The 17,138-nt window shown below is 48.3% G+C and overlaps 1 protein-coding gene across 2 annotated transcripts in view; it reads right to left on the bottom strand.

Annotated features, from left to right (window-relative positions):
- Positions 1-17,138, bottom strand: part of PTPN18 (protein tyrosine phosphatase non-receptor type 18) — a 674,845-nt gene that overhangs the window by 222,389 nt on the left and 435,318 nt on the right. For both annotated transcript variants that reach the window (XM_069647567.1, XM_069647566.1), the window contains exons 8-9: positions 8,606-8,748; positions 7,654-7,720 (exon numbers count right to left, since the gene is read on the bottom strand). In XM_069647567.1, the coding sequence (XP_069503668.1) occupies positions 7,654-7,720; positions 8,606-8,748 (210 nt within the window). The remainder of the gene's footprint in view (positions 1-7,653; positions 7,721-8,605; positions 8,749-17,138) is intronic.

Genomic DNA, 17,138 nt, shown 5'->3' with positions numbered 1-17,138 from the left:
TTCTACTGGCCCAAGATGGGGGTGCAAGTAGAAAGTCACTGCAGGAGTTGTGCCACCTGCCAGTTGTCTGGTAAGGTTGGCGCGACAATCCAAGCTCCGTTGGTACTGCTCCCAGTTGTGGGGGCACCATTTGAAAGGGTAGGGATCGACATCGTTGGTCCCCTTGACCCGCAAACATCCTCGGGCAATAGGTTTATCCTGGTGCTGGTCGACCATGCAACCAGATATCCTGAGGCCATCCCATTGAAAACTGTAACTGCCAAGTCAGTTGCAAAAGCTTTACTTGGCATATTTACTAGGGTTGGCTTCCCTAAAGAAGTTGTGTCAGATCGTGGCAGCAACTTTATGTCGAAGTATATGCAGGCTATGTGGAAAGAATGTGGGGTCACCTACAAGTTCTCTTCTGCATACCACCCCCAGACCAATGGTCTGGTGGAACGTTTCAACAGAACGTTAAAGAGCATGATTGGGGCTCTGGAGGAACCTCAGAGAAGAAAATGGGATCTTCTTTTACCATGCTTACTGTTTGCCTACCGAGAGGTACCACAGGAGGGTGTTGGCTTCAGCCCCTTCGAACTTCTGTTCGGTCATCCCGTACGGGGACCCTTAGCCATCGTCAAAGAGGGATGGGAGATGCCCACTCCCCCTGTTACTACCAACGTAGTTGATTATGTGCTAGGGCTCAGAAAACGGATGGTACTTCTGATGGGCTTGGCTAGTGATAAATTGAAGGCAGGACAAGCGCTGGTGAAACATTGGTACGACCAGAAAGCTTCCCTCATCAACTTTACACCTGGTCAGCAAGTCCTAATCATGAATCCCATAAGGCCTCGAGCTTTACAGGACAAATGGTCAGGCCCTTACACAGTGGTGGAGCCCCTGGGTGAGGTTAACTATTTAGTGGACCTTGGAAGGCCTGGACAGGCTCCAAAAGTGTTTCACGTGAATAGGCTGAAGGCTTTCGTCCCAAGAGTCGAAATCGCAGCACTGCTACTGGCTTCAGATGTTGAAGAAGAGGAGTCTGAACCTCTCCCCGACCTGTTCCAGAGCGGTCCTTCAGATAGCTCCTTTGAGGGTGTCCGAGTGGCCCCTCACCTGACTTCTGATCAGCAGGCTGAGGTGAAAAGTTTGCTTAGGCAGTTTTCCCCCCTGTTTTCACAGTCGCCTGGTTTGACACCTTGGTGCGAACATAACATTGACACAGGAGACAGTGTACCTACCAAAAGTAGGGGATACAGGATGTCAGACAAAGTACGGTCTTATATTAAGACCGAGGTCAACAAGATGTTAGACCTTGGGGTGATTGAACCCTCTAGTAGTCCTTGGTCCAGCCCTGTGGTTTTGGTTCCAAAGGCAGGCACTTCTGAATTGAGGTTCTGCGTGGATTACAGGGCTCTGAATGCTGTCACCAAGACAGATGCACACCCCTTGCCTCGAACAGATGAGCTGGTGGATACTTTGGGTGCCTCCAAGTACCTCAGCACGTTTGACCTCACTGCTGGCTATTGGCAAATAGCTTTAGCAGAGCATGCCAAGGAGAAGACAGCATTTTCTACTCCAGACGGCCTTTACCAATTCCGGGTAATGCCGTTCGGGTTGAAGAATGCACCTGCCACTTTCCAGAGGCTTGTGAATCATGTGTTGAATGGGTTGGACGAATTCTGTCTTGCATATCTGGACGATATAGCAGTTTTCAGTGCCACCTGGGAAGACCATGTGAAACACCTCGGGATTGTGCTCCAGGCTCTTCAGAAAGCCCACTTGACCATAAAGGCTAGTAAATGCCAGATTGGACAAGGCTCAGTGGTTTACCTTGGACATGAAGTAGGTGGAGGGAGGATACAGCCTCTACCCAGTAAAGTACAAGCAGTACAAGACTGGCCTACCCCCACTACGCAAACCCAAGTGAGAGCCTTCTTAGGACTCACGGGGTATTACCGCAATTTTGTGGCAGACTATGGCACCATAGCTGCTCCTCTGACTGCCCTCACAACTCCGAAGAAACCCAAGAAGGTAACTTGGACCGACGAGTGTGAGAAGGCCTTCAATGGCTTAAAAGACTCCTTGTGCCAGGAGAAGGGTAAGGAACACCCTATCGGTTTTATTAGTCGCCAGCTTAAGGACAGAGAGCTCAGATGGTCCACGGTAGAGAAAGAATGTTTCTCTGTTGTGTGGGCCCTAAGGAAGCTGAGGCCCTACCTCTATGGGACCCACTTCACTGTGCAGACTGACCATAAGCCGTTAAAGTGGCTAATGAACATGAAGGGGGAGAATCCAAAGTTGCTTAGGTGGTCCATAAGTCTACAAGGCTTCGACTTCACTATTGAGCATAGGCCAGGTGTCCAACATAGCAATGCTGATGGGTTGTCCAGAATGTTTAACCGACCTGAACAAGAGACTCATCCAGGGGTGGATTAGTTCCCCCTGTCCATAGTCTGGGAGGGGCGAGTGTTAGGAAAGATTTCGTAATTGTAGGTAATTTTCCTTCCATGTGGCAACCCCTAAACTTTTTGCTGTTGTTTTTCACCTTGTTCTTGACTTTGCCAGAGAAGTGCAGCCTTCTGCCGCACTCCTCTGGGCTTTCGCTCTTTTCTTATGGGGAAACTGACATGCCCTTAAGACAGTCAGTACCGGGGAACGCTGTTTCCCGTAGTTTCTTTTATCATGTTGCGGCTTTCGTGCAACATGACACAAGAGGGCACTGTAAGCTAAGTTACAGCTCTCTTGGGTCTCTAGCCTTCTACAGGCCCTAGATACTCGTTTAGGATTGTATTTGATCGGTGCAAGTAATTCAGGGACGGGAATGGTGGCAGCGATCGTTTCTTTATATTTTGAGCTCCTTTTGGCGTTCTAAGCACGTTTTCTGCGCTTAACCCAAAATGGTGGCCTGGCTCCCAAAATGGCCAGACCACGAGGCTCCTTTGTCCTGTCCGCTGACCGTCTTGCTCCCTTCACCTTTCCCAGGTCGAGTCGACCCGGGGCCTTCCTTATTTGGGCATGTACTTTCCCGCGAAACACGGATGCTTTCGCGGGCTTCTACATGTCTTTTGTGCGCCTCCAGGATGTGGGCTGGGATGTCTGGTCCCAATACACATCCTGGGTGCCAGAGAGTCTAGGGTGGTGTGAATGCCTGGGACCACCGTGGTCCGTGATTGGTCCACGAATGGTGTGAGTGTTGATGAGCGGATCTCCCATTGGGTCCCCTCCGTTTTGGCGCGAAGGGAACCGTGGATAAGAGGGGGCTGGAAACACCACTACCATGTCGATCTCCTGAGTTCTCACGAACAAAGGAATACAGGAGCCAAGTATCCTGCAACCAAGAGGCTGGACCGAGGAATCGCTGGTGACCCGCTGAAGGACTTCTGCTCTGCACTGCTGTCGCCTTGTGAAACCCTTTTCACCTTTGATCGAACCAGAAGGCCTGTACTGGTACTTCGACCTTTGGAATAGCGGGAACAGCTATTCTCGGCATCTTCATCATCTCCTGCCAGTAAGCCTTCGGAAGCGTCTCTGGGCCATCCAGTTGACTGACCAGTTTACAAGGGAGTCTTGCTCTGTAACCGCCGCCAGGTTGTGTTGTATTTCGAGTCCTTGTCACTCTCACACGCTTAGTACACTTGGCGTTCCCAAGTCTGAAGTGAGTAGTGTACATTTGGCTCAGATACACACGTCCGCTCCGTTGCCCTGCTGTGGTGACAAAACTGTGCAGGTTTCTTCGATTGGGACGTCTTTTTACTCAACACGACGACGAGGCGTTCCCTGCTCTTCTGAACCTGCCAGCTGCTGAAACTGACACGGAGAAGCCTGGGTCTGCTTGCATCGGGGACCGGTGAGTAGTTTAGCTAGGATCTGGTCGCCCTCCTGCAGGAGCCCATTGCTTTTCCCCGCTGTGTAAAACAGCACCCTTTTGCCGTACTCGCGCTCTGCTTCTGCCCACTGTGGAGGCTGCGCTTGAGTCGCGGAACTTGTTCTCCTTCATTTGTGCACTGAACTGAACTGCCTGATTTCCTTAGAAGAGACTCTCCTTTTGCCCGTTGGCACCAGCGTGTGCAGGTACTTTTGAGCACAAGGCTCCACTCTTCGCAGGGCTCGGACTTCCATCTAGTTAGGTGCCTCTGAAGGTGAACTGAGTCTAAAGCATTGTATCGCACTGCCTGTTTTCCTTCCCTTGCAGGTGGACTACACATTTCGTGCATATAACGCTTGCGACTGTCGTATTTGTATATATAGTGTGTTGATATGGTATGTGTTGGTTTAATATTGTGATACTGTGATTTTCTCGCTACGGTCATTGTTTTAAAGGCCTTAAAATAAATGTGTATATATTTTTGATATAACAACTGTTTGGAGTAGTTTGTAAGTGATCTTGCTTTGTGTGCTCATTGCGGGCTTTCAGTCACCCTCACCCCTCTTGAGACCTAGTCTTGACCGCCGCGATCGCTACCTTGATTGGTCTGGCTCGTCCAGAGGTTACCCTGTTCCAAGTAATTAGGTTGGCCTTCTGAACTTCTGCGCCACCAGGACAGAGTTCAGAAATCCGTCTTAACAGAAATGACCCTGGCAGTGACACATGACAGCACTCTGTGGACCCAAATATTTTGATGGTCTTGTCCAAGGAGAAGTATGTATGCTGGGCTAAATCAACCTCGCCATTTCAGTGGAGAGGCAGATGAGCATCTCTTATGTCAGCAGTGGGTGAGATGATGGAAGGTTAATTTTTCGGAGATTTTTTCAAAAAGCACATGGACAAATCTGTGGGAACATACATAGCCCTGGATAAAGCCCAAACCTGAATGAAAAGGTTTTGACAGCAAGGTTTTCGATAGGGTTGGATAGGGCAGGGGCCCTTCATCCAGCCGCGGTCTGCACCAGGAAAGGCTCCAAGGAGCATGCTGTGGCTACTGCAAGAAAGCAGAAGCAAGCTTCTCCCCCCCCCCTCCCATGGGAGAGGTGGAAGAAGATGAAGAGGCACGTAGATGCAGCTACCAGCTCCAACACGTGACCATCTCAGACACTCAAACCTTCTTAGGTGGCTTTAGGTTTAGATTGCTGGAGCAAAGTTACAGGGGATGCATGGGTCGTTCAGACCGTTAACCAGTTCCTGGTTTCTTTTCCACAGAATCCAAGCAAGAACAACATCCATGATCAATTATTCAGTGGCGGCTGAACAGATTTTGGAAGGAGAGAATTGGGTGCTGACAAGAAAGAATGCAATATTGGCCTATTCAAGGCAAGGTGGCTTCCTCATCAATGTCTTCCTTGTCAGAAGGAAGGACGAGGTCAGACCAGCAATACATTTGAGGTTTCCCAACACATTTCCAGTGTACAGACACTTAGAGAAGGTGGGGATCCACCTGCTGTGGGATCTTTTGCAAACAGGAAACATGCTAGCTCTGTTGGAACACAAGGGTGGTCCCTATCTTTTCCTCTCACAGGAAATGTCTATGGTTTGTCTGGTGGGGCAGAGATGGAAGTTTATGAGTCTTCCCTTTGGACTGTCATGTGTCCCCTGTTGCTTCACAAAGTGCAAGACCTTTCGTAGCCAGACCAATAGAGCCGGTGATATGAACAATAGTGTTATACAGAGAATCTTGGAGCAGCTGGACTATCTGGTGTGTTGAGAAGGATTGAGCTTCCATTGCAGCAGATGTGTTGGAGGTAGCAAACAACTAACCACAGAGCAAGGCATGTAGGACAGTGAACGTGTTCAGGGCAGCATTTTCTACAGGGTATGCAATGGTAAATGGAGCTTCAGGTGGTGAACATCCCTCTGTGAAGAGACTAATGAAATTGTGAAACACTATTAAGGACATGAATATATTCCTACAGATTTTCCTGATCCGACCCAATAAGGATCTTCTGTCCAGAAAATCATTGTCAGCTAAGCTTGTCATATCTCCAAGCTCACTAAAATAGTAGGGTACCATCTTCCTCGTCCCCCATCTGGCCACCCCCTCACATGGGGGAGGATTTCACGATTAAGCCTGTACAGTCAGTTCCCCAATCTTGGTAAGCAAGCCTGGAATATGCAGGGGGGAAAACACGAAAACACACACACACACACCCATTTGGGTCATGGGCTACATTAGCCTCATGGGGGGACTCGAGGCTTACGTGGTGGCAATGGCCAGACTCATGTCAGTCCGGGAATCGCAGTTCCTCATGGGGCTTATAGTTCAGTTTCATTCACTACTCTGGCAAGATGGTGGGATGGATCATGGAACAGGCAGGGATATACATGCAAAGTTTTGCTGCTCACTCGGAAGAGGTGCCATGGCATTGAAAGCCTTTGCCACAGGTGTTAGTCTAGAAGACACAATGAAGGCAGCAAATAGTTCAGGGGAATAATGTTTAAAGAACTTCTATTTCAAACCATTCGACCTTAGTTGTAAGTACGCCTTGAGCAAGATTAATACGAGCCTGTAGTCTAGCCAAAAAACACATATTTTCATGCTAAAGCATAGGAAAGTCATGGTTCTATTAAAAACATGGAGGCAAAGTATTATCCCACCCTAGCAATCTACAACTGTCATATAAATGCATGGGCATTGCTTGACTACTACAGAGTGTTTGAGAATGGGGCAATGCCTAACTGAATTGGGTGATGAATTTCTTTAAGAAACCTTCATCGAAGTAGCTCAGATATTGCTTTGCAATATACTGAAAATTATTCTGCCATGAAGTTAATGATCTGTTGAATATGCGTTTACTATTGGTGTGATTGCTCACTCGATTCTGAATGGGAATGTTGCTGTTTCTTTTATGGTCAGAGGTGAAGGTCCATCTGGTTTCCAGTTTATCGTTTGCATGGAAGGAAATTGAAAACACTTCAACTGTGCAGCTTTACATCAACGAACATAATGTTTATTCCAGACCACGGACATTATATGAGCTAGTGGACAAGGATTGGTTATGAGGTTCATGTGATGTTTCGTCCAAGACTACTCCTTCTCCGTGGCTTTCATGGGAAGGGTAGTTTTTAGCGTTTATTGCTTGTTACACTTTGATGCTGTTCTCTGAAGATTGTTTGAGCAGCATACTACCTCTGTGTCTTTACTAGAATCCTGACTTTACCAAGTATGGAAAATCTGTATTCTCCCATTGCCCCACTGTAACAAGGGTGCAGTAGCCTCAACATACACCTGTGAAATATATTGATCAGAGACATACAAATAAAACTAATACATCAAACATCAACATGGAAGCCATGTTGTAAACAATCCTTCTATATGAAGATGTATAGATTTCATTGGTGGATCCAAGAGCTACTAGTTGGGGGATGTCATTGTGCATGTTAATAAAATCCAACTACTTATTATATATATCTTTATGTTGCAATCATTAGGCTGGTGTGCTAGGTCAGTAATAAGGCCTCCTCATCGGCTACATGGACATTATCAAGGAACGAAACAGTTAACTTTGTGGGCAGGCAAAGAGTACATTTGATTATACATCAAATTGATATTAGAAATCAATGTTGTTATTCTTTAATACATGATTGAATGATCCATGCAGGTATTTCCATTTAAACTGTACTGTCTGGCTTGGTGGTTAAGGTTCCTCATTAGGGAATATCCTTAGAACAGTTGCAGATGTAATTAAAGGAAAGCTTTTAATGCGAGTACGTAGTTCAATGAGTACATGAATGAATACCTTCTTGCTGATGAGGTTCTGGACATACTCAATGGTGCAGATGACACCTGTTCGGCCGCAGCCAGCACTACAGGAAAGAAAGCAGCCGTCAGGCACACATGATGGATGCCAAATGAGAGGGCAGTCCTCCCATCAGCAGCAAACCTACTCGGGAACACACCATTGGTTTTTCTTACCTGCAGCATGTAAAAGATGGGACAGGCAGTATAACTTGGTTTGTTTTTGCAGCACCGACAATGTGACCCTCTCCCATGTGACCCCCCCCTCCTCAAGCACCCAACACAAGGCGACAGTCTTTCCTTTCAGTTGCAGCACCCATATTAGACATCTTATCTCACCTTTGACAATCAGGTTTTGCTGGCCCCAAAGAACACGTGAAACGGGAACAGACATACCTCACCCATCTTAGATACAGAAAGAGATAAATAGATCTCGTGCTTGCCTGCAGCACCCAATCTAAGAGACTTAGGGCCTCATTATGAAGTTGGCAGAATGGGTTTACCGGCACTGGTAATGGTGCCGGTAAACCCATTATGCCCTATTAGGAGGTTCCCTCGCGGGAGCCGGAAAGGACGTCTGGTAAAACCAGACGTCCTTTCCGGGTCCCGTGAGGGGACCAGGGAGCTAATAAAGGGCCCGTTATTAACGGGCCCGTTATTAGCTCCATCCCCATTCCCATTGAGCCCTAGGTTGGAATGACCCGGTAATTCCTCATTCACAGAACCAGGACCCAGACACGATTTTGGAGGCAGCAATGGCGCTAATAGCACCATGGCTACCTCCAAACCCGTAATGAGGCCCTACTACTTTCTTCACACAAACATGGGGCATAAATGTGCTTTATACCTCACCTAATTGCAGTGAGGGAATTATACATTTCTCAGCTCATCTAGGCTCCTGCTATGGGTCAAGAAAGTACACACAGTTTTTCGGGGCATTCTCACCCTCATACCTGCAGTGGACACATATGGGCACCAGGTCCTCCCCTTGGTGCTGCCGCACAAGCCGTATCATCTCCAGGAAGCAGTCGTAAGAGTCGGGGATGCCACGGTCAGGCCAGGCTACATACTGGAAATGGGTGATCTCTCGTACCTCCTGTAAAAGAACAGTATATGTGGGACAATGGTGGTCTAACTCGCCGCCATCTTCTTTGACCATATGTTCCCTCATTTAGTCTTGGCATGAGGCATGGACAGTAAATGTAACTATTGTGTAAAATGATAGCCCATCCTCATGCTGGCTGGGAAGGGAATAGTTTCTTACCTGTAACTCCATTTCTCCAGCATTGGTATCTTTCATGGATTCACATGCTTAGAATATTCCCCGTCGTCAGGCTGGGAATCCCCGGTACATTATATAGACCCTTTCCCGTAGGAAAACTTTTTCGGCGCTTATGCGTCCTATCCACCTCGTTTTGTATCATGCGTGCCCGCGCCGTCAGGACGCCATGATATAAATACAGGACCCGCCCCCGCGCTCCCTCAGATTTCGGCCCCCAAAGTAGTGGGGGAACCAGTTTGCATGCCCAGGGGAGGCAGGCGGGCGCATGTGAATCCATGAAAGATACCAATGCTGGAGAAATGGAGTTACAGGTAAGAAACTATTCCCTTCTCCAGCATTGGATCTTTCATGGATTCACATGCTTAGAATAGATTACATAGCAGTACCATCCCGAAAAGAGGAGGCGTGCATGCAAACTCACATACTTTCCTCACAATGCCCGTTCCCTATGGTCGTGTACCCATCAGCAATTGTTAACATAGAAAACGAACAATATTCAATCATAATTGCAACAAGATCTAACCCCTCAACCGGGGCTTACCTTATTGGAATAGGTGTCGAAGCACCGCCTGTCCCATCCGAGTATCTTCGGCATGTTGTAGTGACAGGCAGTAATGGCGGGTAAAAGTGTGTGTAGCCGCCCAGGTAGCCGCCATGCAGATGTCCCCCAGAGGGACTCCAGACCACAGCGCCGTCGACGATGCCGCCGCTCTAGTTGAATGAGCTCTTGGGCATCGCAGAAGAGGCTTCCCAGCCTTGGAATGGCAGTACGAAATGGTAGACGATACCCATCTTGACAGTCCTTGCTTTGAAATGGCTTTGCCTTTAGCACCCAAACCATGGGCCACGAACAATTGCCTCGTTTTCCTGAAAGGTTGCGTGCGATGAAGATAAAACTTGAGAGCCCTTTTCACGTCTAATGTGTGTAACGTGCGCTCCGCTCCCGAGCATGGCTCTGGAAAAAACGTAGGTAAGACAATAGAGGAATGTTTATGGAACACTGAAGGAGCTTTCGGTATGAACTGTGGGTTAGTGGCAAGGACCACCTTGTTCTTGAAAAATCTTAAGTATGGTGGGTCTACCATTAGAGCTTGGATTTCCGAAATACGTCGGGCTGAAGTGATGGCCACCAGGAAGGCCAATTTCCACGACAAAAACTTTAGAGACGATGATGACATTGGTTCAAAAGGAGGTTTCATAAGAGACGCTAACACCAGATTGAGGCTCCACACCAGAGGAAATCTGTTCTCGGGAGGGAAACTCCTAAACAAAACTTTAAGGAAGTGCTTAATCAGGCGGTCGCTGAATAATGGTGCGGAATGTCGTTGACGTGTAAACCTGGAGATGGCGGCCAGGTGTACTTTTATCGACGACACCGATAAGCCCTTTTGAGCTAAGAACAGCAAGTATGGAAGGAGCTGTTCCGGCGTAATCGACTGCGGAACCAAACCTGGTTGATCCACACACCACTGACAGAAACTCCTCCATTTGTACGAGTATGAAGTGTTTGTGGAAGGTGCTCTTGCCGCTTGCAGAATACGACGACACTCCTCCGGAATTGTTAGCTGACCAAATTCGGCGAAGTCAGGAGCCAGGCCGTCAACTTGAGGCTGTCCGGGTCGTGATGCCAAACGATACCCTCCTGTCGAGACAGAAGGTTGGGGATCTTCCTGAACCTCATTGGCTCCGCCGCCGCTATGTGCAGCAGGTCTGAAAACCACACCTGTCTGGCCCAATACGGGGCCACCAGAATCACCCGACATGGGTACTTGAGGATCCATTGCAACGTCCTCCGGATAAGAGGAAATGGAGGGAATGCGTACAGGAATTTGTTCGTCCATGGGAAGGAGAACGCATCCCCCAGTGAGCCCTGCTGAGGCCATCTGCTTGCATACTGCGGGCATTTCCTGTTGTCCTTCGTCGCGAACAGATCGATGGAAGGATGTCCCCACTTCTTGAATACATGTTGTAGTTGCTGGTCGTTCAGCACCCATTTGTGAACTTCGTTCATTTCCCTGCTGAGGGCATCGGCCTCCACATTTCTCACACCTGGCAGGTGGAACGCCAAGATTAGCATGTTGTGTTGCAGGGCCCAATGCCAGATTTTCTGTGCCTCCATCGACAGGGACCTGGAACGTGTTCCTCCTTGTTTCCTTAGGTAAAACATTGTAGTCGTGTTGTCCGTCATGACACGCACCACAGAGTCTCTCAATTGAGGAAGAAAAGATTTTAGAGCCCACCGCACTGCTCTCAGTTCTAGCAGGTTGATATGCAGGGAGGACTCTTGTAACGACCACCGGCCTTGTACCTGTAACGTATCCAGATGAGCTCCCCATCCGCTCAGCGATGCATCCGTCACCACCGTCTTCTGGAACTCCGGTTCCACCAGAGGCATTCCTTTCGTTAAATGAGTAGAAACTCTCCACCAACAGAGTGCTTGTACCAGTTGTTCGTCGATGACCAGTCTGTCGGACCAGCGACCTTGGCTCTGCGCCCAACGGTCCGCTAGAAATTCCTGGCAAGGCCTCATAAACAGACGGCAGTTGTTTATCAACGGAATGCAGGATGACATGGTCCCTAGCAGAGACATGTATTTGCGCACCGACACCCTGGTACCGCATCTCCATTCCGGCGCCTTGCTTTGTAGCTTCTGTATTCTTTCGCTGGATGGTCTTACAAGGCTTGTGTGCGTATGAAACTCCGCTCCTAGAAAGACCAAGGTCCTCGAAGGCTCTACGGAGGACTTGCTGAAGTTTATCGCAAAGCCCAGTTCCTGTAAGAGGGACATCGTGGCCAACAGACTGTTTCGTGTTTGTTCCATGGACGAACCTCTGACCAGCCAGTCGTCTAGAAAGGGATAGACATGGTGACCGTCCTTCCTTAAATGGGCCGCTATAGGGGCCAAACACTTGGTGAACGTCCTGGGGGAGGACTTGAGACCGAACGGGAGGACCTTGAACTGAAAATGCTTTCGCCCGACGACGAACCTTAAATATCTCCTGTGTCGTGGACGTATTGGGATATGAAAATATGCGTCTTGAAGGTCTAGCGACGACAGATAATCCATGGGTTGCACTGACCTGATAACCTCCTGGAGCTTTAGCATTTTGAATTTTGAGCTCTTTAGCCATTTGTTGAGTACCCTCAGGTCGAGAATGGGCCTCCATTTTCCATTTGGCTTCTTGACAACGAAGAACCGGGAATAAACCCCTTGTCCTTCCTGTGCCACAGGAACCCGTTCTACTGCTCCTTTTTGCAGCATAAGCGCCACCTCTTGTCTTAGAACTCGAAGGTGGGGCTGGGCCGAAAACACTGGCGGAAGACTTGGAGGCTTGTTTTTGAATTGCAGCGCATGACCCATGCGAATCGTGTCCAGAACCCATCGATCTGTGGTGATGCATTTCCATTGGTCGATATGATGAGAGACTCGACCCCCCAGGACGTTCCGAAGGCCGTCATTGGTTGCTGGTTTGCTTGTCCTTCGTCGACGAGGGACCCGAGCCGCGTCGTCTGGAGGCTTGATAATCTCTGCCTCTACGTGCCGACTGGGATGCACGTCTGTAACCTTGTGAGGAGTATGAGGGCCTGTTAAATCCATGGTCCCTAGAGGCTCCAAAGCGGGAGTTTCCGGAAGCACCCCTGAAGGGGCGAAAAGAGCGAAAACTTCTACCTGTCTGGAGGGCGCCGAGAGACCTAGCGGTATCCGTGTCTTCTTTCATCCCCTTCAAGGCTTCATCTACCTTGTCTCCAAACAGATGTTCTCCTTCACATGGCATGTCTAGGACTTTGTATTGGACTTCAGGTCTGAAAGTAGTACATTTGAGCCACGCTTGTCGACGTAGTACTACGCCATGATTGATTTGTTTGAAACCAGACTCTGCTAGGTCCACCGCAATATTAATTGCGTGGTTCGAGGCCTCCTCACCATCTCGTACTAGCAACATGGCTGCTTTTCGATGTTCTTCCGGCAGATGTTCTAGGATAGGGGCTAGTTTATGCCACATCTCCCTATCGTATCGTGATACAATCGCCAAGGAGTTGGCTGCTCTTACCGTCGTGGCGCCGACTGAGAGCACCTTTTTTCCAAAGGCGTCCTGCCTCCTGGCCTCGCTTTCTGGTGGGGTTGAACATTTTTGCTGTACTCTGGCCTTCCTAGCCGCTGCCGCCGATACCACAGAGTCTGACAGAGGCTGTGATGTTAGACATTTTGGAGTGGACTCCGGAGCTTTAAACTTTTTCTCAATACGCCCCTTAATAGCCGGTTCCGAGAACGGATGACGCATCGTCTTGAGGCCTTCTTGCCACACGTGGTCCAGGATTGGGATGGCAAATACCGATTTCCTCCTTTGACCCATGTGATCAAAAAGAAAACAGTCTTTCTTTTGCTCCTCAGGAATTAAGCCGAACTCGGAACACGCTTTTCCCATCATTGCATGGAAGGCTCCCACATCATCCGGAGGAGATGGTTGTGCCTGGCTCCTCGTAGACTCTACCTCTACATCCGAATTCCATGTTGGGTCTCTCGACGGTGACAGGGAAATGTCCGACCCTGAGTCACCTCGTATAGAATCGGACTCCGATAGCTCACCCTCCTCCTGCGCTCGAGGACGATCCTTCACCACCTGGGAGGCCGACGGGCTTTTGGTCGTCGAGCGAGCTGCTTGAGCTTGTTCGTCGACGGAAGGTGCAGAAAATATCAACGATGAAGTGCCAGGCTGAGGGATCTGCGTATCCAGACGTTGCAGGAGCTTCTGAAGTGTATTAAGCACATCCAGAGACAAAACCGTCTGGGGGGTCAGCAATGTTGAGGATAGAGGGACCACACCCCCACTCGCACTCGTCGTCGACGTATTGGAAGGCCGTAAACCCAAGTCCGACGGCTGCATAACCATGCCACATTCTCCTTCCACCGACAAGGCCATGTCTGGCTGCAGTAGGACCTCAGGGGGGGCCGGGTCACAAACCTCTGGCTGCCAGGCCATAGATTGAGTCACCGTCGACGAAGGAATCCCCACCGCTGCTGCCTGAATAGTAATAGGCATCGTCAGCGACACCGGGGTCGACGAGCAAGTAGCCGGCACCGAGCCTTTAGACTTCGTAGCTGATTTCGTTGCCGACTTCCCTGCTGAAGAGTCTCGACTCACGGAAGACCTAGGACGGTCCCCTGAGGAGGATTTTGATGCCGCTTGCCTCTCCGTCTTAGAGGATGAGGACTAGGAGGACTTTTTGTGTGATGAGGAAGACCCAGCATGCTTCCCCGTATGCTTGTCCGCAGGGCGTTTTTCGACAGGCCGCACCTTCTTCGAGGGAGGTTCCGACTTGCTCCTGGAGGCCGTGGAGCCAACTTCTGATGCCGGATAGGCACCCGCTCCGTCGTTAAGCCAGTAGACCAACCTTCTTTTCTGGTCTTTAAGGGTTTTTTGGGAGAAACCCTGGCATATTTCGCATGCATCCGCCGTGTGGTGCGGGTGGAGACAGTAGATACAATCCATGTGGGCATCACCTTCATAGACTTTTTTGAGTCCACATGTCGCACAAGGACGAAATAAAGCTTTTCCGGACATATTTTTTCCAGAATGTAACGTCGCCGAAGCGAAAATACAACCTAATTTCGACTAGCAGTAACCACGAGGATCCCACTACTTTGAAAGACGGTTGAAATCTGAGGGAGCGCGGGGGCGGGTCCTGTATTTATATCATGGCGTCCTGACGGCGCGGGCACGCATGATACAAAACGAGGTGGGTAGGACGCATAAGCGTCGAAAAAGTTTTCCTACGGGAAAGGGTCTATATAATGTACCGGGGATTCCCAGCCTGACGACGGGGAATATTCTAAGCATGTGAATCCATGAAAGATCCAATGCTGGAGAAAGTCAATTCCCAAATGCGCCCTTGATAAACACTGAGGTAGGAGAAAAGCTATGGCTTCTTATCGCCTCGCCTTAGAGCATGAGGCACTGATGGGGAGAGGCAGGTGAGCTGAACACTGGACAAAATTCAATCATCAATACGAGATATACAAGCACAGGCAAAGCCAATAACTATGACTTCTGTGTAGTGTAGACTTTGATAGGTACTGACATCAGCTGCCCAAGTACTCACAGCATTTTCCAGCTGTTGACATTTTATGGCCAGGTGGTACCATCACTCTCTGAGCAAGTGCGCAGGATTCAGCACCACCTTACTTCAAAAGATGCAAGTAAGTGGGCAAAAGAGGGCAGTACTTGGCAAATGTGTCAGTACTTGGTGGGGATATCACCATATGTAAAGTCTAGTCCCTACATGGGCTGGTGCTGTCATCATATGCCATGTGCTGCTTTAAATGCTCCATAAATTCCAACACAATGCCTGCTACACCAATCATATGTAAAGGCATAACAACAAATGTACAGGTGCTGCCATCATATTCCAAGGTCAGCTCAAATGCCCCAAATAATGCCACCCTATGACAACTATCAATGCTACACTGGGCATATTGCTGTTATGTCTAGTAGGACACATTCCTATAGCCCTGAGGCAGCCATCCCTCCTCTGCAGTGCTGTTAAATTGAACAAGTATATTAAAGGTTGCTATGCCCTTATGGGCGCAATATAAATAAACTATCATATCATATCATATGTGCACAAGGAAAATCTAAAATAAGAGTCTCAGCAGATGAAACATTATTTTGAGGCAGTGAGGGAATGCCGCTGCAGTGCTCAGGGCCATTTCGCGATGCCCATTTCTACAATGACTCCTATGAAAGAGTGACAGCATGACCGGCCAAATGAAGTGGCATGGTGGGCCTTCTCATACCCGTCAACCTTTTGATTTGCCAAGACGGGTGAAAAAAGAGGATTATGGACGGTCAAGCGGATTGGCGGGTGAGTGAACTGACTCTGGGGTGGGTGACACCCGACCAAAGTGGGTGAGTTGACAGGGATACCTTCTTGGATTTTGGGTGGCGATGGCTTTCTCCATCATTGTGGATAGTTCACAAATGCTCAGATTTGAGTTGAAAAGATTTTCCCCCCTCAGACTGCTGTTCTCGACCCTCCTCCCAGCAGACGCGGCTGAGATTTTTCGGAGGATCCATTCTTAGGGTGTTCAAATACAGTGTCAGGGGCCCAGACTAAATAATGGAAGAAAGGATGAAGGAGAGACAAACTCCACAAAGAACGCAGTAGAAGGACATGAACAGGATATCTGCAAACCCACAATTTGTTGCACAATTGTAACCACTTTATTTGCATTCTCACATGATTTTAGTCAGACTTCCTGGGGCGAAACGCACTCCGAGCGGCGGGTTTTGCATGTGTCCTCCTACTGCTGCGTGCATATAGAAACATATTTATTTTCTCAAATATAAAAACACTATTATTGGATTTAAAAGTGGAACTGTGCTTAAAACTGGAAACGTTCAGAGAAATTAATTTACCATGCAGATGTTCTTAATCAATATTTTGGGAAACTGTTTATACTAATTGTTAATTTTTTAGAGAAGTCAAAGCACAAATACATTCAAACACATTTTTGCAAGAGAATGGGAGTCATTTTCCATATTTTCCAGGTGAAGAGGTTCATTAAAGGTGTAGTAAAAACATTGTTTTGCCACATTTTGGTGCCTTTGTCAGGAGTTTGGGAGCGGGGTGGACACAATAATGCAAATGGAGGTGGTGCCCTCCGTGCAATATATGTTTTGATTAAAAAGGACCCACAATGAGTGTAAATGGGATGGTGATGAACTGTGGGTGCGTTTTTGTTACTACTGTACTTGTCATGGACATTTGTGATATCGCTCGATACACAATGCACCCTTTGGAGCGATACGCAATTCGGTGTCTCAGCGAGTGACCTTTGGTTGATTTATTTATTTTCTTTTTTGTTGTTAACATATTTTATTGAAGACACAAAACAATGCGTGAACATCATAATGCAGAAAAGAACAACAACATGGAACATCTTGTATAATGGACCATCTTAGGGAACTTCAATTGTTTAACAAAACTTGACGCATTGGATTTATTTCTTCTCTACATCACCAATAGGCCTAAAGAGAAAGTACCAGCATCTCTCCACAAAATGGCCCTGGAAAGAAGCCAGAACTCCAATGCACAAGGTTTTTGGTCAAGCCGTGAACATTGTAACCTATGAGTATGTTTACATTCTCATCTACACCTTAACAGGCTTCATACATACAGCATTGCAAGTGAAATGGTTAGGA

Source organism: Ambystoma mexicanum, chromosome 2q (genome assembly GCF_040938575.1).
Source record: "Ambystoma mexicanum isolate Mex_15411 chromosome 2q, UKY_AmexF1_1, whole genome shotgun sequence".
NCBI lineage: Eukaryota > Metazoa > Chordata > Amphibia > Caudata > Ambystomatidae > Ambystoma > Ambystoma mexicanum.
Note: the sequence above shows the minus strand (reverse complement) of the source record. Positions and strands in the feature narration are given on the sequence as shown.